This window comes from Coptis chinensis, chromosome 6 (assembly GCF_015680905.1).
Source record: "Coptis chinensis isolate HL-2020 chromosome 6, ASM1568090v1, whole genome shotgun sequence".
Classification (NCBI taxonomy): Eukaryota; Viridiplantae; Streptophyta; class Magnoliopsida; order Ranunculales; family Ranunculaceae; genus Coptis; species Coptis chinensis.
Window position 1 is genome coordinate 74,426,612 of NC_141461.1, and position 21,480 is coordinate 74,448,091.

Sequence of the window (21,480 nt, forward strand, 5' to 3'; positions counted from 1 at the left end):
GTTTCCTTGGAGATAAGATTTAAGAATGGAGATAAGATTTAAGAAAGAAGTTTTTATCTACTTATCTATTTTGGGTTTTTATGTATTTTGGGCTACGAACAATTGAAATCCCAAAAAAAGGGCGTAGAATTCATTTTTTTAGGTAAAATCTGATATGTCTGAGAGAAAAAAGAGGGACTGACGTGGGTCACTGGGAGCATTCTCAACTACTCAGTATTAATGGTCTTTGATTTTGTGATAGGAAAATCAAGTCATGCATGGTTTTTTGATAATATGTGACTGTATGTCTGTATTCGAGTGATCCCTCTTTTGATGGGTGTGAGGTTTGTACATGTTGGCAGGCAAGCTAATATGGCCACGAACATCCACTTTCCCACCGGGTAACCGGCCCGGCCCACAAGTATGTTGCATAAATCTGGTGAACGAGAGAATAGAGGTAAAAAGAAAAGAATACGAAACCCTTAAAGTTAAACCCCAAAATTCTCCAATAACGCAACAAAAACCAGTGCCTGTCTCCAAAGAGAGAGAGAAGGGCAATCAAAGAAATCAAGAAAATGTCAGGCTTCCCATTTCCTTTTACAAACCAATCCCAATCCCAATTCTCATTCTCTTCTTCTTCAATGACATCATCATCTCAACAACCTTCTTCCACCTCCTCTCAATTCTCCTTCTCTAATTCCAACCCTACTCCTTCATTCGGTTTCAACCCAACACCAACATCTACCCCTGCTTTCTCTTCTTCCAATTTATTCACTTCCACTGTCTCAAACGCCTTTTCCACTTCCTCCTCCGCCACGTCAGCACCCTCTTTCTCCACGTCACCTTTTTCGACACCTTCAACACCTACATTTGGATTTGGAACTGTGTCCTCTACACCAACTAGTACAGTACCTGTTTCGAGTAGCTTTTCGTTTGGTACGCCTACTTCTTCTTCATTTGGTTTCGCGAATACTGCTGCTAATACTAGTACTACTAATAGTGTTACTACACCAGCTGTAAAGCATAGTGGTGTTGCTTTCGGAACTACAAGTTGGACACCTTCTATAACGAGTACTACTAGTTCTGTGTCTACTACTACGCCTGTGGCGAGCCCTTCCCTGTTTTCTGTACAAGCTACTACATCTGGTACTAGTACTACTAGTACTACTCCAGCTTTACCTGCTTGGGGGTTTGGTTCTACGACTAGTAGTACTACTAGCACGGCTCCGGCTTTACCTGCTTTTGGGTTTGCTTCTACTACTGCTACTACTACTACTACTAGTACGACTACGGCTTTGCCTGCTTTTGGATTTGGTTCTACTGCTGCTGCTACTACTAGTAATGCTAGCTCGACTCCGGCTTTACCTAGTTTTGGATTTGGTTCTACTGCTGCTGCTACTACTAGCAATGCTAGCTCGACTCCGGCTTTACCTCGTTTTGGGTTTGGTTCTACTGCTGCTGCTACTACTAGTAATGCTAGCTCAACTCCGGCTTTACCTGGTTTTGGGTTTGGTTCTACTACTACTACTACAACAACTGGATTGGGATCAGTTGCAGAAAGTACGTCTGCGGCAACAACTACTACTAGTTCTTTCACTGGTTTAGTGTTTCCGAAAGCTTCAGCTCCAGCTTCAACACCGGCGTTGTCTTTGCAACCACAGACCACAACTGCTTCACCTGTGTTTAGTGAGTTTCTTAATACTGTTTTAGTCTATGATTGGTTCTTTTGTTTAGATACTAGTGTTGGATTACAATTCATACAACTAGATTTTGCAAATAAATGGGGTTTGTAAGGATTAGGATACTTAGAGGTGAAGTACACCTGACAAATGGTAGAAAAGTAAGGGTCACATGATCATTAGAGTGTGTGGAAATGAATAGACTGAGGACAGGATAAATTAGATTGAGAGTGAAAGATGAAACTGATAGAAAGCAATTTAAGCACAAGAAGTTTATATAGTATAGTAGAACTTTTATTACCATACTTAGGCACCATCACTCTCCTCCATGTATCGTTTTCCTTCCATTAATCCATTTCCATTTGATTTGCAAATTAAAATCAACTGTTTGTCCGGTCCAAAATTTGTTCCATTTGATTTGGTTCAGGGTGGACCTTTAAATTACATGCTTAACTGTACCAATCTTTAAGTATATAACCCTGCTGAACTGGACCTTCCTAGAACTGACTTGAAGCAATATCTAACAGTCAAACTCAAGGGTTTTACATTTGATGTTATTTAAGTTTGCACAATAACTGCACTGATAATTTGTTCAGTTTGATAGAGTAATATCCAACATTGTTTCTGTAAAGTTGGGCAGATTGTGCCCGTCCATTATCTAATAAGAATTGTATTTGGTCATTCAATTTCCAGTTTTATCATGGCTCTCGAGTTTTGTTGGCTACGGAAAGATCCGAATCACTTTCCAAAGACCAAAGTCTTTTTAATGATCACGAGGTTCTTGGTTGGGACTTGAGTGAGCTGTCTCCCCACTGCAACCGTATAAACCAAACAAAGTATTAAGAGAGATAACGAATGAAGGGGGAAACAGTAAGACTATCAAATTCCCAATTTAGTGGCATGTTTATGTTGCAAAGTGGAACCTAACAAGAAAACATAGGTTGATAGGTATCAGAATACATGGAAAGAATGGAGCAAAGAGTGTAGTGGAATGTGATTGTAAGGAGGGGTCCAAATGATTGGGATAATGAATCTTATGGGACTCTCTTCGCTGTAATTTTGAGGGGGAGTAATTCGGGGAGGTGGATAAAAGGAATTGGTTGTGGGGTAATGAGGAGTTCTTGGTTCGTTATTTCGACCATGAGTAGCTAAGGAGTGTGCTTTGCACCATCTAGAAGACAAAGAGGTTATTCATAATTATCCTTACAAGAAAATATGGATGGACTCCATTATGTTTAGAGTGACATTCTTTTGTTGGCTTCCTTTTTTGGGATAATTAACACCATCTACTCAAATACCGTTCCATACTTCTCCCTATTCCATATTATGTTAACTATGTAGAGCTTGGGTTTACTTTGGGTTTCTCCTTTCATTGACCGACTTGTCCATTGACTGGGCACTCCGATTCATATGATTTTACGAATTGTGAACCAATACTGATAAAATTCCACTAGACTGATGAGAGTAAGTATTATGTTGACTTTGAATATGATGAGGAAGACAATATTGAGGATACAGTGGTTAACCTCAAGTATTCAGGTGGGGAGGAACCGTGTGACGCCGAATAAATGTGCTGTGTGGTGAGAAGAAAGGTGATTGGGTGAGCGTTTGGCAGGGAGGATGGTCCATTAATTTTGCAGGGGTTACCATTATGGTAGTGGTACCCTGAATTCGGACAATTTTTCTGTTTCTGGTTTTTGGCTATCTACATTTTGGTTGTCTCACTTGATGTAATTTTTTGTTTATTTATTTTCCTTCTTTTTGGCTTTTTTCTTGTTATATTGTTAATTAGATTGTTAGATCTATAAATGACTTAATTTTCGCCGATCAAAAGAAAAAGAAAAGAAAAAGGTGATGGGGCCCCTTTCTGCTGTGATGATGTATGTATTAGTGGTGAATTGATTAAATCCCAAGTTGATAACATACTGCAGAAGCTCTGCTCTAAACAGAAATGCTCTAGTAACTAGTATGTCGAGTTGTCAATGGGGTAGATTAGTCTGTTTCTTAGGGGTTTTAGACCGATAACCATTAACAATAAAACTTCCGGTTCTAATACCGTTTCAGAAAATTTTAAACAGGTAACCACAAAAAGTTGGCGGTACTCCTTGGTTCTTTATATGCCCAGCTGGTTTAGTTATGAGCTTGATGAACTAGGACTGATATTCCTTGTATGCACCTCGTCATTTAATGCATTGGGAATGGGTGTTTAGTCCTCAGAGAGTGGTGGGGCACCTAGGTCTGTAGAGGATTTAATTTATGTGTTCTCTTCAGAGCAGGTTAATTGTCAATAGATTAGGGTCAGTGCCTGAGCGGCATTCAAAGTTCACAAGTTGTGGATAGGGTGGGACAATGAAAGAGTCAGTCCCCTAAATGCCATTTGAACATTGAGGTTCTGTTGTTCTGTTAGGCATTTTGGTTGGTAAGAGCTCATAGAGGAGGTCAATTGGGTTTTGAGACGATGTTTGGGTGATATCCCCTTAAACTTGGATTCTCTGTTGATGTGTACCTTATCGAGTGAAATAGTTCAATTTTCTAATAGGCATGGCCTTTTTTGCAATAATAGTTTGTTCTCTGTTTTTTCTTTCTGTCCTTCACTAGGAAGTATTTGTTTGTTATGGAACCGTATTTAGATCACATAAACGGGGCTTAGCTTTTGATCAGTAAAATGTGATGTGTATATATATATAATCATAAGTCAACTTTGTAGGATGAGATATCCCACTTAGATACAACAAAGGGAAAGACACATACAATATCGATACTAGAAAAAAAAAACTACAACTACTACAGAAAACTAAAGCAAAGGGATGCAATTATGCATAGCCGAGCAAGGAACCCCATCTGAACATAATATCCCGAAAAGATGTATCTGTCCACTCTTCCCAAAACTTCGACCGGAGGAAAACGAATCCCTTGACTGCTACAATCATTTGTGCCATGGCCATTGCACATCCATCAAAGTGTCTCCTGTTCCTTTCCAGCCACAAAGCCCACATGATGGCAAAAGGTAAGATGCTCCACACTCTACATCCCTTTGGGGTATGGACACTAAGCACCCAAGAGCTCAACAAATCTTTCACTGGCCGAGGAACAACCCAATACACCCCAAAGTGACCCACAAAGTAAACTCCATATCTCCCAAGAAAAAGGACAATGAATGAGAGTATGACTCACTGACTCCCCATCAGCCATACACAAGGGACAAAAGTTAATGAATTTTTTTATTACATATTATTATGTTTGCTTTAGTCTCTGGTTGCTTGATCCCCAATGATGTGATCATTAGTGCAGTCCTTTGCTTTTAATCAGACTCGTACTGCTGAAGTACTTATGTTGTTTTCAAAATTTAACTCTTTCAGGTGTTCCTACTTTGACTTCTGCTAGTACATCTACTGATGCCACAGCGAAAATCTCTTTTCCTGGTCCCAATACTGCTGCAGTGCAGACATCATCTTCCCTTACTGTAGCTTCCAGTAGCGGGTATGTACTATTTGATTAAGTCTGTTTTCTTCCTAGTGTTGGCATGATCTTGGTTTTAATGTATTAGCATTGAAAGTCATCCAGAAGTCTTACAAAGTCGTTGAAGTTGTCCAAAGTTTTTTTTGAATATATGAGATATAGTTTATTTTGGGAGTTTAAATTCATTGCTCAAATTTTTTGTTTGATAAGTAAAATGTGAGTTAAAAAAACAGTCACTTTACTTTCTAATTCAGTGTTATGTGAATTTGCAGTTTCTTGTCACTGTTAGTTTAGTAAAAGAACATGAAGTGATTAAAATGTTTAAGGTTTTTCTTTTTTGAGTAGCCTAAATAAATTCATTTCTAGTTTTTGCATTTTACTTCATGTTGTTTGTCCTACAGAACAGCATCTTCAACTCTTACTACAACAGTTTCTCCTGCACCGAAGTTGCCATCTGAGATAACTGGGAAAACGGTTGAAGAGGTACGGTTCGGTTCATCTTTCTTTGGATGGTAACATTCATTCTAAAATGAGTAAATGGCAATCACAGCTAAAAGGTAGACACAGTGTTTTAAAAAAATGCATCAGAGCCTTGAGGCTCACTGCTTCTATGAGGCTTAAAACGAGCCTCAGGCTTTGGAGAAAAGAACAAAAAAGAAAGAAAGAAGGGATAACTCCATACAAAATCACATGCCTACAAAAGAATGAAAAACTTTGAATCCATTGTAAGAAAAAAAAAATGGGGTTTGAAAATGGAGGCTGCTGATTTCTAATAGAATAAGATGTTGGGGTGCTCAAAGCATAATCTAGTAGGGACATTTTTGTCTTTAAAGAACTTATTAGCAGTTAAGTGGTAAAAAAAGTGGAAAAAATGGTAAAAAAGTAAGAAAAGAGTGGTTCAGCTGGGTCAAACCTGACTTCTAGTGAGGCTGAGCCTCAAAGCGCATGCATCACACCATTGAGGCTGATTCCTTAAAAAAATTTGTAAAGCTTAAGCCTAAGCCTAAGTCACCAAAGGCTAAAGGTGTTCCTTGAGGCTAAGCCTCTATGCATTTTTTGTTTAAACCTTGGGTAGACATTGTATGACGTAGTGCTAAATGTACTTTTCAGCATCTGTTTATCTTGACAAGATATTTTTTTTCTAGAATCCCATTGAACTTTGAATGCAACATATGCATGTAACATTACAGAGATTGACCATCATTTTTCCAATTGTTTTCTGTATTTGATTGTGTCAATTGTTTGTTATGCAGATCATCAAAGAGTGGAACTCTGAGCTCCAAGAGCGCACTGGGAAATTCCGTAAGCAAGCTATTGCAATAGCTGACTGGGATAAGAGAATCTTACAGAACAGGGATGTACTTCTTAGGCTGGAGGTGAGTAAAATTTCCTACTTGAGGAATCAATACAGTAGATTACTTAGAAATGCTGATGTTAGAGTAGACCACTTAGTTGAAGTAGATAAGGCATAAATACCGTACCTTAAATGGTTGGAGGAGACTATTGTCCTACTATGTAAGATTATATGCTATCAACCTAAGTTGCAAAGATCTATTGTTAAATTTGAAATAAACCAACCGCTAGTGTTTTGCCAAAGAAAAAACTAGCAAAGAAAAGAGGAAAAGCACAACATCTCGGTAAGTCCTTCGGTTCATTTGTCACACTTGAGGATATCTAGTTTCTTCCTCCAGTCGCTTGAAGTTGGTATTCTTATGTGAAACTACCGCTGCATCTTGAGTTTTTTAACTGAGTGAGGAGTCACTTTTTCTGTTTCTGGCAACAACGAACATGTCTGGTCTGTGCGGAAATATGAATAATTGTATTAATACACTAAACTTAACTTGGACTTTAAAGTAGTTTTTGTGTTGATATCTATATTAGATTGAAGTGGCAAACGTGGTGGAGACACAAGCTACTCTGGAGCGACAACTGGAGCTTATTGAGACTCATCAACAAGAGGTTTGTAAGTTACTATAAAAGATTGTTTCAACCGTTCCATTAGAAAATCCAATATGTAATGGACTTCACACACAAAACAAAAAAAATTAAAATAATCCTTAATCAGAAAATATTTCATGTTTTCTGTTTCTATTTACTCCGTGACACCTTGAGGTAAGCTTCAATTTAGTTCTTTGGAGTACAGATAAATTTGCTTGTTTTTTTTAATACACTCCACCATTTGCATTTTAAAATCAAAGCAGTAACACTAGTCTGTCAGGATTGATTTCTTCTTTATATAATGTAATTTATATCCGTATATAACACCATTAATGCATAAACCTTACATACTTTGTAAGATATGTAACTTGTGGCTTACAATGCGCAATCAAGCAAACAGAATAATGTTTCTCTAGGGAGTGGGACACCTCCATGCTCTGTTGCATGGGTACGCCCTAATTTCCTCTGTATTGCATACCCGTGTCGTGTGGACACGGATACGGACACGGACACCCGGACACAAGCAAAATGGTACCCTAATTCTCAGATCTCGCCATGTCCAAATCGTCGTACCCGTGTCCAAACCAGACACTCTATCCCGTACCCATGCAACACAGCCTCCATGTCTCATGACTGGATGCTGTCCAGAATGTTCAGAATATGCTAGAACACACAAAGCAAGATAAAGAAAAGGAAATTAAAAGTACCTTCTCATTTTTACACTTCCGATTCTTTTAATTGTAGGTCGATAAGGCTTTACAAAGTATCGAAGAAGAAGCTGAGCGTGTTTACAATGATGAACGAGGGTTGCTTCTTGAAGATGACGCAGCATCTACAAGAGATGCAATGTGAGTATTGCTTATTACTAAATCCATTTTTATTATCACTTAAAGTCGCTTTCAACTACGTTGAGTCTATTAGATGCATTTTTTGTTTCACATCTAAAATCGGTTATTTTTCAACTTTCTATGTAAGTAGAAGATACTGTATTATCCAGAGAAAGCCAAGGCTCAATCTGTAGATATCTTTGATAAGTCGTATTTCAAGTAAATGGTGGAACAAAATGCTGCATTTGGAGACGTTCAAAGAAGTCGCTAATATTCCCTCTTTCAACAATTGCAAAATATCTTTTTCTGGGTGAGTGTACGTACCTCTGGGTTTCCCATTAGCGTTTCTGTGATATAGTTGGCTACTTGATACCGACTATCCACTTTTAAGGTTTCAAGAAGTCAAGGGTTCCAAACCCTTAATTTGATCCTAACCCCTTTAATTTGTTCCCAAATTGGTTTGTATATGATGAGGGTTTTTCAGAATTATGCTATGTTGCATGGGTAGGGGTACGAGTGTCCAATTTAGACACTGGTACGGAGATTCAGACCCGGCATGGTCTAAAAAATCAGATGCGTGGACACAGCTAATATTTAATTTAATTATAATTTTTTTATTACAAAATATATTTGACAATAAGTTATAGTAAAGATAAGTAAAATTCTGTGGTGACAGGAATTCAATTCTAATATTTTATGATTCTGTAGGTCATATCTTATAAAAGATGCATTACCCTCCACCTTTTCATCTATAAGTGTAGGTGTGGTATCTGAGTAGTGTGTCCGTGTCGCACATGGCGACACAGCAGAAAATTTGAAGTACCCGCGCAACTGAGGAATTATGTTTATTGATGTTATTTAGCACTTGTTATTTTTAGTGTCTAATTTGAATTAGAAGTTAAGTTTCTGATGGACAATGTCCAGAATGATTTTGGACTATGTCGATGTCGATTTAGAGGTCTGACAACCTTATTCCTTGCCATGATTCCAAAAGTCTTGTCTTCAAATGATTTTTTTGCCTTTAGGCATGGTATCTCCATTATTGAGTGATGCAAAAGCACACAGAAGATGGGGACTCAAATATTCAATTGCATTTGATATATTTATTTCTATAATTGATTATTTTATTTTTATTTTTTAGCTGTCCACGGTATTTTAAGATGTTTCTAGAGTGATATTGGGTATATGTTAAGTAGTTTTAGGTGGTTTTAGGCAGTAGAAACAATTTGGGAAGTTTCTAGTAATTTATATTTCCATTTTGGAGCTTCTAGGTGGGTATAAATAAGCATCTACATTTTAAAACAAAAATTAGCTTATTTTGACTTATGAAAGTTGTTTAGAGAATTAGTTTCTCTTGTTATCTCCCACATCTTGGTATTCTATTGGTAGAATCAACAAGTATTGGGCCCCTTTCAAGTTTCAAGTTAGTCAAATTATGATTTTAATTAATTCAAAGGAAGTTCATTGAGTTTAAGGCAACATATTTGTACATTCAAGTGATTTGACTGAAAGCAATGTTTTTATCACCACACACTGCATCATCGAGCTTAATGGATTGCGTTGAGATGTTTAGTATACTGCTTGCCTCCTGGGTCTATACTAAATACCTATTGGTTTTGAGTTGGACGCTCCTAAAGTTTAAGATGGTATCAAAGTAGGATATTGTATTTGGCCCAATAGGCCCATTTATTCCGTGCCACCCAAGTATGCTAGTCCACATATTAGGCTCAAATTCCTGATCTGAGACGTATGACTTGGACTGAGTCAACAGGGCATAGATCTGAATCGCAAGGTATTCATAGAATCATTCTGCAATCACGATCTGAGTCATAAAATCTCTAGGAATCGTTAAGAATTGGAAGGAATCACACTATATGATGCATGAGCATGGATTAATAATTAATTAATAGTTTCTATTTTCTTTTGTTTCCTAATTCAATTAGGAATATGATTTAGGATGGTTTCCTATTTGGAATCCAATTAGATTTAGTAGTTGTTTTCTTATATAAAGGCATTTGGGCCTTCTTTTTTTTTTGCTCGGTAAAGGTGTATATATTAAAAATAAAATAGAAAAGGATGAGATATCCTTATGCATACAACATGAACGGTGAAAAGAAACCAAAGAAAAAAACAAAATGAAAAACCTCTATGGGAGTCCTCATAGCATAATGGACTCCCATCTACAGACATAACTCTCAAAAGGTACCATCTGGAACTCATTATAAATGCGCAGCCAGAAGCAAAGTAGCGCCTTGATGGTCAACACCACCTTCTCCCTAGGCAAAGACACCCCCTAAAAAATGCGGTTATTCCTCTCTAGCCATAGCCCCCATAAAATAGCAAAAGGTAGCATATTCCATACGCGTCTCCCTTTACGAGAATAGACATCCAAGTGACATCAAGGTATCTAGGCCTTCATTGTTAGTTGGTTGTTATTACATATTATTTCTTCATGTTTAAAGGTTTAAACCCTAGTTTAGGTGTTTGCTCTATTAATCATTATTGATGTACAACCATTGTTGAAGCTTCCGCCACCAAGATACATCACTATACCTTCTTCTTCATACATCTTTCTCATTTTTAATATTTTCATTGATATTGGCTTCTCAAACCGCTTAAGAAAGAAGATGATGGGATGATTTGCAGTTTGGAACTGTGCTTCTCCTTCGGTTGAATAGAATCTTGTTTTCTCTTCTCCATTTGAACATATATCTGCTTCTTTCATTGCGGCTGCTCGTCCAGTTAACACAAGAAACTTATGAAAACACACCAATATAGGATGGCCTTGTTATTACACCCGGGCCCATTTCTTTGATAAGCTGGGATGTTTTAAAAAAAGAAAATTGTGGCCCATTGTGTTTATAAAACTGACCTGTCCTGTTATAAGTTATGCTTAGGCCTGTGGTTTTCTTAAGGAGGTCTCTTTTATTATAAATTAGGCCCGAAGCTCCAAAAGCCAGGCCAATAAAATGACTTTGTTTTCATTTTTTGTTGGTGAAAACTCTAGTTCTCCATTTCCATAAAGTTATATATGTAATCTAATACAATGAATGGTATCTTACGATTTGCGACTCAAGATTGACTGAAAATAGAAAACGATTCTCGATACGATTCACGAGTTGACAACTATGGGCTCAAGCATTGCTTCATGTGAAGGGTGTGTTGAGATGTATAGTCCCATGTGTGAAGTCTAAAGCCTTGTTGAAGGCATCCAGCGGCCTGGTTAAGACTTTGGAGGTTGGCCCCAAGGTCTTAGGTTCGATTCCCACCTTCACCGGGGTAAAAGGGATTTAAGGGGTTTAGGGAATCATAATGCTGACTGTCACAGAATGTTTTTCTGGTGGCAGTGTATTTGGTCCCGTGTATGAGCAAGACCTTTGAATGTTTTTTTGGTTGGTGACAGTGCCTTTGAATGTGGTTGGTATTAGAGTATTTGTGCGTCATATGACTCAAAAAATCTGAGACTTGAAATATGTCGGTATGGGTGTATGATTATGTTTGTATGGATGTTTGATTATGTCATTGCGTGTTTTGATTATGTGGAAATCCAGTTTTCCAACAAAATCGACTTTGCTCTTAGCAATATAATAAAACAGAAAGATGACGTCTCAATTTGTGAAATTATGACACATTCTGAAAATGTCTCTCTGAACTTTCCTATTTTATGGATGGGAAATTTTGTGGAAAATATATCGAGGCTCAGTAGTCTTTATCCATACCGAAGAGGTGTGGGAAAGTTTTTTAACGTGAGGAATAAGGACGAGTCAGCCTTGGTTTCGTCTATGTTACCCCAGTGCCCCCTACATTTTGGAAAGTTTTATAAGATGCACCCTGAGGTAATACTGCAATATGCGGATGACACTCTTATTGAGCAGTTCTTCGTCTTAACTTGTCCATACTGTTGCAATATTATGGGTTTCCGTATGGGGCCTTCTGCATGTCAAGTTCTTGTCCTTGAGGCGATTCTCATTATATTTGAAGCTGTTTTAGGATTGAAGTAAAGTTAGTCAAAACCTCTCCATGTGGAGAAGGTGAGGAGGACAATTTGCAAGAATGAACGTCGGTCATGGATTGTAGTATGAGGACACTAGTCGTCATTTGGAGCTTCCTCTTGGTGGGTCTTATAAGAATAAATCCATGTGAGCTTTTTAGATAAAAATGGTGCAGCACAAATCAGGAGGGTGACAAAGGCAAATGCTTTCTTTTCGTGAGGATGGAAAGTGCACGCTAGGATGAGTGGACATGGAAACGGAACAGAAGTAGTACTTCTGTGGTCAGCTCTTTTTATGATAGTATTGTCGAGAGCAATGGAGAAGATACTCCAGCACCAGTCCCTTTTCGAGGGAAACTAGTCGTCTATTCCTATTCCAACGAAGTTGGCCTTTTCTTTTAGAACATCTTGCTTGGAAATACTACCTCTGCTTAGACGTGTGTCACCTACATTTCCGAAATATGGACGTACCAATTAGACAGTTGTCCACTTGTTCGTACAATGTGATGTTGCTGTAACACTGTGTCTAGATTCTATCCTGATAGATGAAATCTGCTCTTACTGTACTTTCTGAATTCGGCACTTCTAAAACTTCTCTGCAACAAATTTAATGGCATGGACCAAATAGAGAGGTCCTGCTTTGGCACAGGTGTATGAATCTTAATTCCAGTTTGTTGTGTTGTTTGGATAGAGGAGCAACACTATTTTAGGGGGATCAGAGTCCCCTCCTACATTCTGTGTAACAGGAACAAAACTTATATCTGGTGTTGGCTGGGTGAGTCAAAAGCCAGAGAAGGACTATGGTTGGAGGAGATGAATACAAAATGACGTGTATATATATTAATAATAAAACAGCTTAAGCTTTCATGGATCCTTTAATATCAGAGAGTTATAAAGAAAGTAGTTTTGGGACGATCCAATGGTGTTGAGGTTGCATAAAAAAAAATCCAAATCTATTTTTTTTATCCAAATCTGAAGTTCTAGTAAAGTTATTTAGTGTTGACAAAAAACTCTCTTTCATGTATGAAGTCACCATTAAGGTTCTCTCTCTCTGTTACTCTCAGAGTTCAATGTTTGAAAATTGGTTGATTTTTATTATGATGCTTTCTGTGATGAAAATTTTATTGGTCGTCGCCATGTGGAATTGTCGATGATGAAACCCTATTAAAATTATAGGTATCTTTTAAATCCAGACATTAATTGTGTGTTTTGACTCATGCTTTTTCTGCAATTCCAGGTATGAGCAGGCTGAATTTATTGAAAGGGAGATGGAACAGATGACAGAACAAATAAAATCAATCATTCAAACCTTAAATTCCAATCAGGTGAGGAATAGGTGGACAAATCAAATTCTTCTCCGTATTCATAGTAAGTGAAAGATTCTTACATAGTTTTAAATTTAGGGTGGTGACCTTGATGCAATCGATGGAATGACTCCATTGGATGTCGTTGCTCGTATTCTAAACAATCAACTTAGTTCTCTCATGTGGGTCGATGAAAAGGTAAACAATCTTATTGTCTCCAAAATTTGTTTAGCTGGTTCCTTCACCTATGCACCCATATACATGCACAGGCATATTTGCTATATGTTTTTTAGTCAGATATTTATTGTTGTTTCATATTGCCAAGCCGAATGAAGAAAATGTGAGACTCAACTTGCGCCACAGTAGGATTCTGGATTTAAGTAGATTAATTCAACTCACTTAATGGTTACGGCATATTGCCCTTCTTTCATTGTTCCTAATTACTAGTTACTTCCTCTGAACATAATATCTATAGTAAAGTTTCTTTACTTCCTTCCTTGTTTACCAAAACAATAGTGGCAACCTGGGAGCACACCCCAGCTACGTCCTTCAACATGACAAATATGAAAAACAATACGTGCTGTAACAGTCACCAGGCAGCTCTTTGGCTATCCTTAAGTTTTGTTGAAAAATACAAACACCATAAACATAATGACATGTATACTACCTATTTCTTGCATTACCACTCAGTCTAACTTTGATAACTATGGCATAAGAATCATCAAGAGACCTCTCCACAATTTGTTTCCTTGAATAAAATAGAGTCCACGAAAATTTGTATGTGTGATTTTATTGGTTGGTGGGAGACTGGGTGTGTGCATAACATACCGTTGAGCCATGGGGTAGCTTGTAAAGAAAGATGTCTTGGCTTCGTTTAGGGGAATTGGGCCATATTCTAAAGAGGTATACATGTTTGGACAAGCGTCACTTCAAGTGCACCTGATTCTGTGTTTCTCACTTGTTACTTTGGACATGGTAGATTATTTAATTGCGTAGTAGCCATCTGGATAAATCTGCGTATTCTAAATTAGTATGCATGCTTGTAAGATAGTTTGCTTTCTTAATTCTCAATTGTGATTGAAACTCTGTATACTCTTGGCCACTTGCCCTCCATAGTTGCGAGTCACTTATTTCCTTGCTGTTTTGGCCGCGCAACTTGTTAGCAGGTATCTGCCTTGTAATTATGATTTTCCTCAATGGCTATTGGCCTAAGAACATCGTCCCAATTTCTTCTTTTGTTTTTGTTGTTGTTATTATTTTGACTTTAGCCTTTTACTGTTAGTGTTTTTAGTTGCTCGTCTCACTTGCGTTTTCGTCCTGATAAAAAGTTGCCATCTTGTTATGATCAAAACATTCCCTGCTAACAAACCAAGGAGTGTCTTTACATTTTGTATAACATTTCACGGTAACATCTCTAACTTAGAAATATCATCAGGCTGGAGAGTTCTCTTCTCGTATTCAGAAACTAGCCAATCGTGGCCCAACAGCAAATCAAGATGTGATGGGTTCAAGACTCTGGATGAGCTGATCTAAGTTGCCTTCGGAATGATTATAAGTTGATCTTGTTTGCTGTACCTGTTACAAGCTAGGGAGAGCAAAGGAGATTTTGTGGTCCAATGACTATAATATAGAAGTGGAAATTTTTGTAGTTACAAATGAATACTTGAATAGATGTTCTTCGGAATGTAGTTGTTGAATGATTATCATCTGAGTTTGGAAAGCAGCGTGAATTTTAATTGTTTTTGGCACTCAGGGAACTTCGAATTTCAACAGTTCCAAGTGAAAAACTGAATGACTTAGGATGCAACGAAAACCATTGACTGAAAGCAGTGAAAGGTTGGAATAAGCTGCTCCTGCTCAAATGAATACCCAAAAGGTAACAGTAAGATATTTGGTCATGAAATAGCACAGCTGCCAGGCGTCCACTTTGAAGAGGCTTAGCCTTTTGATCCAAAGGTAGTAACAGAAAAAATTACGGGCAGTCTGGTACCACCTTATCGTGAAGAAGCTGGTCTATTAGTGTTGTGTTGCTACGTTACATGGTTTGCTTTCGATCCAACTTCAAGATTAGACTATCCAGGGTATGTCCAAGTTCCGATGACGTGCGTAGTTTCTTCTTTCTAAGTATCATGTCCTGGTTATGAGTTGTAGAACGATCCATCTATATTCAGGCCTTCAGGGTGGCCTCTGCACTGAATAGGGTTGGTGGCAGTCCAGCTGCACTGGATCAAGCAGTGGAATAAAACTTTACCGATGCTATCCAGCATGGTTCTGGTCCCATCTAAATATCTAATTACCGTCTGGGCAAATTCTTTCACTTCATTTAACAGGCATTTTCTTTAGCAAATTAAAAAAACAGATTGAGAAACTCTTTTCTGATTTCCAATCTATACAATTTAATGGTTAGTGAAAAAGAGGGTTCCATTTAGCATTTTACCCAGACGTAATGACATTTGCAAACATAATCAAGAAGAAGATGAAAATCAATATAATGCAACTCCAATACGTGCACGGTCCCTTTTTTCTATATTTCTACTGTTTTTTCCCTTGAAAAGATAGTTCTCCTATATCCCAGCAGTTCACGACCACCTGGCCACCAAAAGAAAACGAAAATCTCAATGCCTTTGTCCAGACGTCCAGTTAACCAAAATATTGCAGGTGCAACAGTAGTTCTCATTTTCTGTGCTACCTATTTACTTGAACTACATGCTCATTTACAGAACAAACCTGTTTTTTTCTAATTTGAATACATGTGCTTGTCGATTGGTCGACTTGTGACATGTGCACTAGAGCTTTCGTGTATCTATTTTGCTACAGATCTTATTATTCTACCACGTCCCATGCCCAATTTCATGTACACATTCGAATCTCATAGCAGAGTAAAACGTTGTACATGGCAAACTTCATAGATGGAAAGAAGTAAAAAACAAAAAAAAAATTGTTATTATTTGAACTCCTCATTTACGGTTACAGGAAATGTCAAATGTCTTATGTCCCACAATTTCCACCTGGTCCACTAAACAAGAATCAAGAATGTGGTCTTATAGCCGGGAACCTGATCACGAAAATATTGCAGACCATAATAACGTCTATTGTCAACAGACCAGTCCATTTGCCGTGGGTCGACATCCATGAAATAGCCAAATTCAGTAGTTTTCAGAAATGAAAAACGACAAGCGCTGTTCAAAAACACACGAGGGAAATGTCCATTTCCCATGGGTGGACTAGGTCCGTTCGGAGGTCCTATTGCTACTCCTCCCCAACCGATGGAGTTAGAACCTTCAGCTAAACTTGGGACGATGTTCTTAGAATCATAGGCCAATAGCCCACTTGAACATTGTTGAAAGTGAACCACCAATCACCGGTCTTTCGGTCCTGCGCAGAACCAAAATTTAGGCTGTGTTTGATAGCCCCATTTGTCATGGCAAATGCAAATAAATGACACTATTCACTTGTTTGGCACTGTTTGATGTGTTTTTTGTGTCATGACAAATTTTTTTTGGATTTGCCACAAGTTGTCATTTGCCATGATTTTGGTGGCAAAATTTACTCTGGGGGGAGCTGAGTAAATTTTACCACGACAAATTTGTACACAAATTTGCCACCAAAATAAGTAGATTTGCCACAAAAAAAAAGAGCCCGACTCAAAAAAAAAAAAAAAAAAACTGGGCTCAACCCAACCGGTTAGTCTTCTTCCCATTTTCTCTCAATCCCTCTTTCTACTCTCATTAGTTTCTCTCCTATTTGCCATTAACTTTTTCTTCTCTCACACTCTCATTAATTTCTCTCCTCATATAGTTGTGTATTGATTTGGAGAGTTGTGTATTGATTTGGAGACAAGCAACATAATCATCGACTTGCACAACTTGGAGGAGGGAGGTTTGTTCATCTCTTTCTCTCTCTCAATCTCTCTCATGTGTGTGCATGTTAATTTTCTTTCTCTCATTCTTTTATGTTAGGGTTAGGGTTCAAGTATATATAATGATTTCAATTTTTTTTTTGTTTATTTAGATTGTTAATTCATTGCATGATTGTTGAGTATTTGGCTCTGTTTTTTATTTATTCGAAAAAAAAAAATGAAAAATAGATCGTAAAATATCTTTGGATTTATTTTGTATACAATGTTCTTGTGAACTCTTGAACACTATGAATTGTGATTTCTGAAATAAGATGAAGGGTTCATAACTATGGGAATTAATAACTTTGATAATTAATTCATATACAAAGTCAAATATTGAATGCCCAAATAATATTTTCTGCCTTTTTGTTCAATTTAATAAGTAATTGGATAATTCATCAGATTTGGATTCATTGTAGTTGCATTTGGTATAAATCTATTTTTTTGTCGCTTGTGTTAGTAATCTAGTTGACATGCTTTTGATTGAGTTATGAATTTGGTTTCTTTACTGGTAAATTAAATTGTTGTCATTCTTTGCTCATTCTATGTTTTTGCTTTGTCTTATTTCGTCTCATGCATGATTGTCCATTTAATTAGGTAGAATGCCAACTGAAGAAGAACGTAAATTAGTTGCGCTACCATGATGCTAACAATCATGCAGGGCTATGATGTGGTACCAATGGTATAGGAGAAATAAGCGAAGGGTTATAGTTCCTAGGGCCCTCATTAGAAATTGGGATGCTCAGATAAACATTGTTTTCACGCGAATGTTCAGGTGTAGTGACCGTATATGCTACTTAACAAATGAGAATGAGGATATTTACATTTGAACGCCTATGCACTTTCGATTGCGGGGTTATGGGTTAGTTGATAGTCGGTCCGTTAAGGTTGAAGAACAAGTAACCATTTTCTTACACACAGTTGGACCGCGATTTAAGGAATCGGACTTTTGAGCTTCAATTTTTAGATCAACGAAATAATTAACCGGTACTTCCACCGAAGTCTTAAATGCACCGCTTAGGCTACATAGAGACGGCACACGACCCGCCACCATAGAAAACTCTCCAAATGACTGTGGTGGAACACCTAAATCTTGGCACCATTTTTTTCGTGGTTTGTTAGCTATATATCTAATGTACATAATGTTAATTAGTAATTCTTTTACCGATGATGCTATATTAATTAGGATGTTGTGGGTGCAATTGATGGCACCCACTTTGAAGCTTTACGCACCACCTCAAGAGCAAGTTAGGTATCGTGTCGAAAGGGCCAGTTACTCGAGAATGTCTTAGTGGCATGTACATTTGGTATGAGATTCACCTACGCATTTATCGGTTGGGAGGGTTCCTCCCATGATGGTCGTTTGCTGAGATGTGCAGTGAGTCGGCCAGGGCACAAACTAACTATACCACATGGTACGTATCCTTAAAACATTTCAAATCCCAACTGTTTTGGAGTATTATTAAAATTCATCAATCATTCTAATTAATTTTTTCACATAGGTAAGTATTATCTCGCCGATGCTGGATTCCCGCTAGTTCCACACTTCCTTACACCATATCGTGCTGTAAGATATCATCTTAGTGACCAACAACGTAACTCTAGATACAACGGTGCCCATAATGCAAAAGAAATGTATAACTTCCGTCATTCATCTTTGCGGAATGTTGTTGAAAGGACAATTGGTGTGTTGAAGAAAAGATTTGCGTATCTTAGGCACGCTCCACACCATGATGTTGAGACACAAGCAAAGATAATTTGTGCATGTTGTGGGTTGCATAACTTTTTACTCGATAATAATGATGATATATGGGAAGAAGAAAGAGCGACTATTGAAGAGGAAGAAAATGGAGAAGTAGGCGATGATGTGGGGATAACCATGACTCCGAGTGATGGTTGGACAGCGTGGAGAGATGGGTTGATGGCAGACATGTGGGAGTGTCGAGATGAACGAAATGGAGAAGAATAACTAGTGTGTTGTTGGCAATAGTGGTTTAATTTTATGTTTTTTGTTGTCGCTGTTTTGGCAATGTTGAATGATGTGTTTTGCCTATGGGATACTTGTATTATTATGGCTTATGACTTTTGTTAATCTATATGACAATATGGTTTCTTATAGCCTTCCTTATATTAGTAACTCTTTGTTTAGATTTGTGTATGAATATCTAAACCTTGTTTTGGTTTCAAGTCCTACCACTACGAAGTTCACTATCACATTTTGGTTTCGTGTCGATATAGAACACTGATTATTATATTATTCTCTTTTGGTTTATTATATTCAGAACAATGTCACATAACAATGCTAGAAGCCAAGCACCACGTCCTCCACCCCCGCCTCCGCCAATTCCAGAAGTTGTTCAGGGGAAGCGTCAAATACGTTGGAACGATGGAATGGACAAGATCCTTGTTGGAACTTTGTTTGACATCATTACTGTTCTAGGGAAGGGTTCTCAGAATTCTAACGTTTCCAAGAAAGATACTCTAGTTCAAGTTGCAAGTGTGGTAACCAATTCTGGTTCTCAAAAAGTGGATTGGAATCATGTGCGCTCTAGGCTAAGGTCATTAAGGGGTGCCTACACAGTTGCTGCAGAGTTGCTAGGCCAGAGTGGCTTCTCCTTTAACCATCAAACTAAGTACATTCAAGTTGATGCCGATGTATGGGAGAGGTATATTCAGGTAAATGATCTTGATTTAGCCATTTTATATATATTTCACTTTAATATATTTGTCATTGAAGAGAAGCTAGCTTCCTAGAGGACTAACCGTGAGTCACATTATCATTGTAGGCTCACCCAGCTGCAGCAAGTTATAAAACCAAGTGGCTTCCAAACTATGAGATGCTTGACTTCATATATGGAAATGATTCTACAAATGGAAGTGGAAACTTTAATCCGCATGATCCTGATGCTATACCCATATTGGATGGTACGTTCAGCGATTTTTTTTTATTTGTGGTTTTTCTTTATGCGATAAGATATTACTAAGCTCATAACTATGTTGTGTGTTTATGTTAATAGATGAAACTGATGATAATGACCCCGTTAATGTAAATGAATATGTTGACAATACGGGAGATGCTACCCAAGGCTCAGGGGTGAATGTGGAAGCAGAATCACCGCGTCAAAATTCGAATGGGCAAAAGAAAAAAAAACCTCGCATAGATGTGAACGACGAGAAGATAGCTAAGACATTCGAACATCTTGCAGAAGCTGCTAAGGCAATGGCGGACAATTTGAAGCGACCACCTAGCATGATGCAAAAAGTTCATGATGCCTTGAAAGGTCTTGAGTTGTCTAAAGAAAATTTTAAGCTTGGAATGACCTTCCTTGGAAATAGCCCAAACATGGGTGAAATCTTTTTGAGTTTTGATGATGAAGATCTTAGGAAGGAGTGGCTTTTGGACAACCTTCCAAAGGCTTAAGGCACTTCTTTTGGATTTTGCTATTATGGTACATGTAATGCACTTGTCCGGTTTAAAGGCGTTCTTTTGGATTTTTGCTACTATGGCTAATCAGGTACTCAAGCTGTGATTTGCAGGGATCATGATGGACAAATTACAAGGGTGAAGAGAAGACTTTTGCTGCTGAAGAAATTTCGTCTATGGTCCATATTAAGACGAGGGAGATTCCCAGAGGCAGGTGCAGATGAAGAAGATGCAGCTGAGATATCGGATCCTGATTCTGACATGGAAGAAGTGCAAGCCTCTGCCAAACAACTTGCAGAACAACCAATCAATCTATAATCGTTTTGTTTGACAAGCACTATTACCCTTTATTTGTTTCATTTTAGTTGAGACTATAGATCCTCTGTGCTATTCAATGGATGGTGTGTTTTTAGATTTTGTGGGTTTTAAGTGTATTTTAATTAAAAAAACAACGACTTGCAGAACAATTGTGAAAAGAGAAGTTATCGAACCTGCTTCACTTTAAGCTTTCTTAGCCATAGTTTGCTAACTAGGATTTTGTGGCTGTGAAAGGGCATATCTAACTGGAGGGCAGGGTAGAAAGATAAATGTACAGATTAGGAATTCACTAAATAGCTTGAAATTCCATGGTGAAAATCCCATGATTAACCCAGAGAGCTAACGTAGATTAATCTAATATCTCGAATTTACCAAAAGAGCATCGTATTCATTGGCTGTTTACATAACATAATAGTTTTAAAATAATGTAATTTGAAACATGTAACTTAAAAGTACAATAATAACAAAACATGAAGGCCACCTAGCAACTGTAACCATAAAAGAGTGGGAGGGTTACAAATTATCGATTTCCATTTCAAAGTCTAGTGAAAGTTCACATCAGAATTCCTTCCATGTTACTCGAGGCCTTTCTAGCAATCTTGAATTTGTTGGAGATGATTTTATCGGCATGGTCGGCATTCACAACATATTGCTTGATGAAGA

The 21,480-nt window shown here is 37.7% G+C and overlaps 2 protein-coding genes across 2 annotated transcripts; both read left to right on the plus strand.

The window, feature by feature from the left end:
* Positions 1 to 234: 234 nt before the first annotated feature.
* Positions 235 to 14,925, plus strand: EMB2766 (structural constituent of nuclear pore). The gene is made up of 9 exons (XM_086568781.1): positions 235 to 1,665; positions 5,018 to 5,138; positions 5,519 to 5,600; positions 6,371 to 6,493; positions 6,999 to 7,076; positions 7,800 to 7,903; positions 13,111 to 13,198; positions 13,277 to 13,375; positions 14,613 to 14,925. The coding sequence occupies exons 1-9, from the start codon at positions 555 to 557 to the stop codon at positions 14,703 to 14,705; spliced, it is 1,899 nt and encodes a 632-aa protein (XP_086424907.1). The 5' UTR covers positions 235 to 554; the 3' UTR covers positions 14,706 to 14,925.
* Positions 14,926 to 18,411: 3,486 nt separating this feature from the next.
* Positions 18,412 to 20,509, plus strand: LOC147494430 (uncharacterized). The gene is made up of 4 exons (XM_086566537.1): positions 18,412 to 18,490; positions 18,578 to 19,751; positions 19,862 to 20,000; positions 20,093 to 20,509. Exons 2-4 carry the CDS (start codon positions 19,362 to 19,364, stop codon positions 20,494 to 20,496), a joined length of 933 nt encoding a protein of 310 aa, XP_086422663.1. The 5' UTR covers positions 18,412 to 18,490; positions 18,578 to 19,361; the 3' UTR covers positions 20,497 to 20,509.
* The last annotated feature ends 971 nt before the right edge of the window (positions 20,510 to 21,480 follow it).

Bases quoted from the DNA above. Each gene is read 5' to 3' on its own strand.
- LOC147494430 (XM_086566537.1), top strand. From the start codon at position 19,362: ATGTCACATAACAATGCTAGAAGCCAAGCACCACGTCCTCCACCCCCG. The intron at 19,752-19,861 runs GTAAATGATCTT...TTATCATTGTAG, and splicing joins TATGGGAGAGGTATATTCAG to GCTCACCCAGCTGCAGCAAG. The intron at 20,001-20,092 runs GTACGTTCAGCG...TTATGTTAATAG, and splicing joins TGCTATACCCATATTGGATG to ATGAAACTGATGATAATGAC.
- EMB2766 (XM_086568781.1), top strand. From the start codon at position 555: ATGTCAGGCTTCCCATTTCCTTTTACAAACCAATCCCAATCCCAATTC. The intron at 5,601-6,370 runs GTACGGTTCGGT...TTTGTTATGCAG, and splicing joins CTGGGAAAACGGTTGAAGAG to ATCATCAAAGAGTGGAACTC. The intron at 13,199-13,276 runs GTGAGGAATAGG...TTTTAAATTTAG, and splicing joins AAACCTTAAATTCCAATCAG to GGTGGTGACCTTGATGCAAT.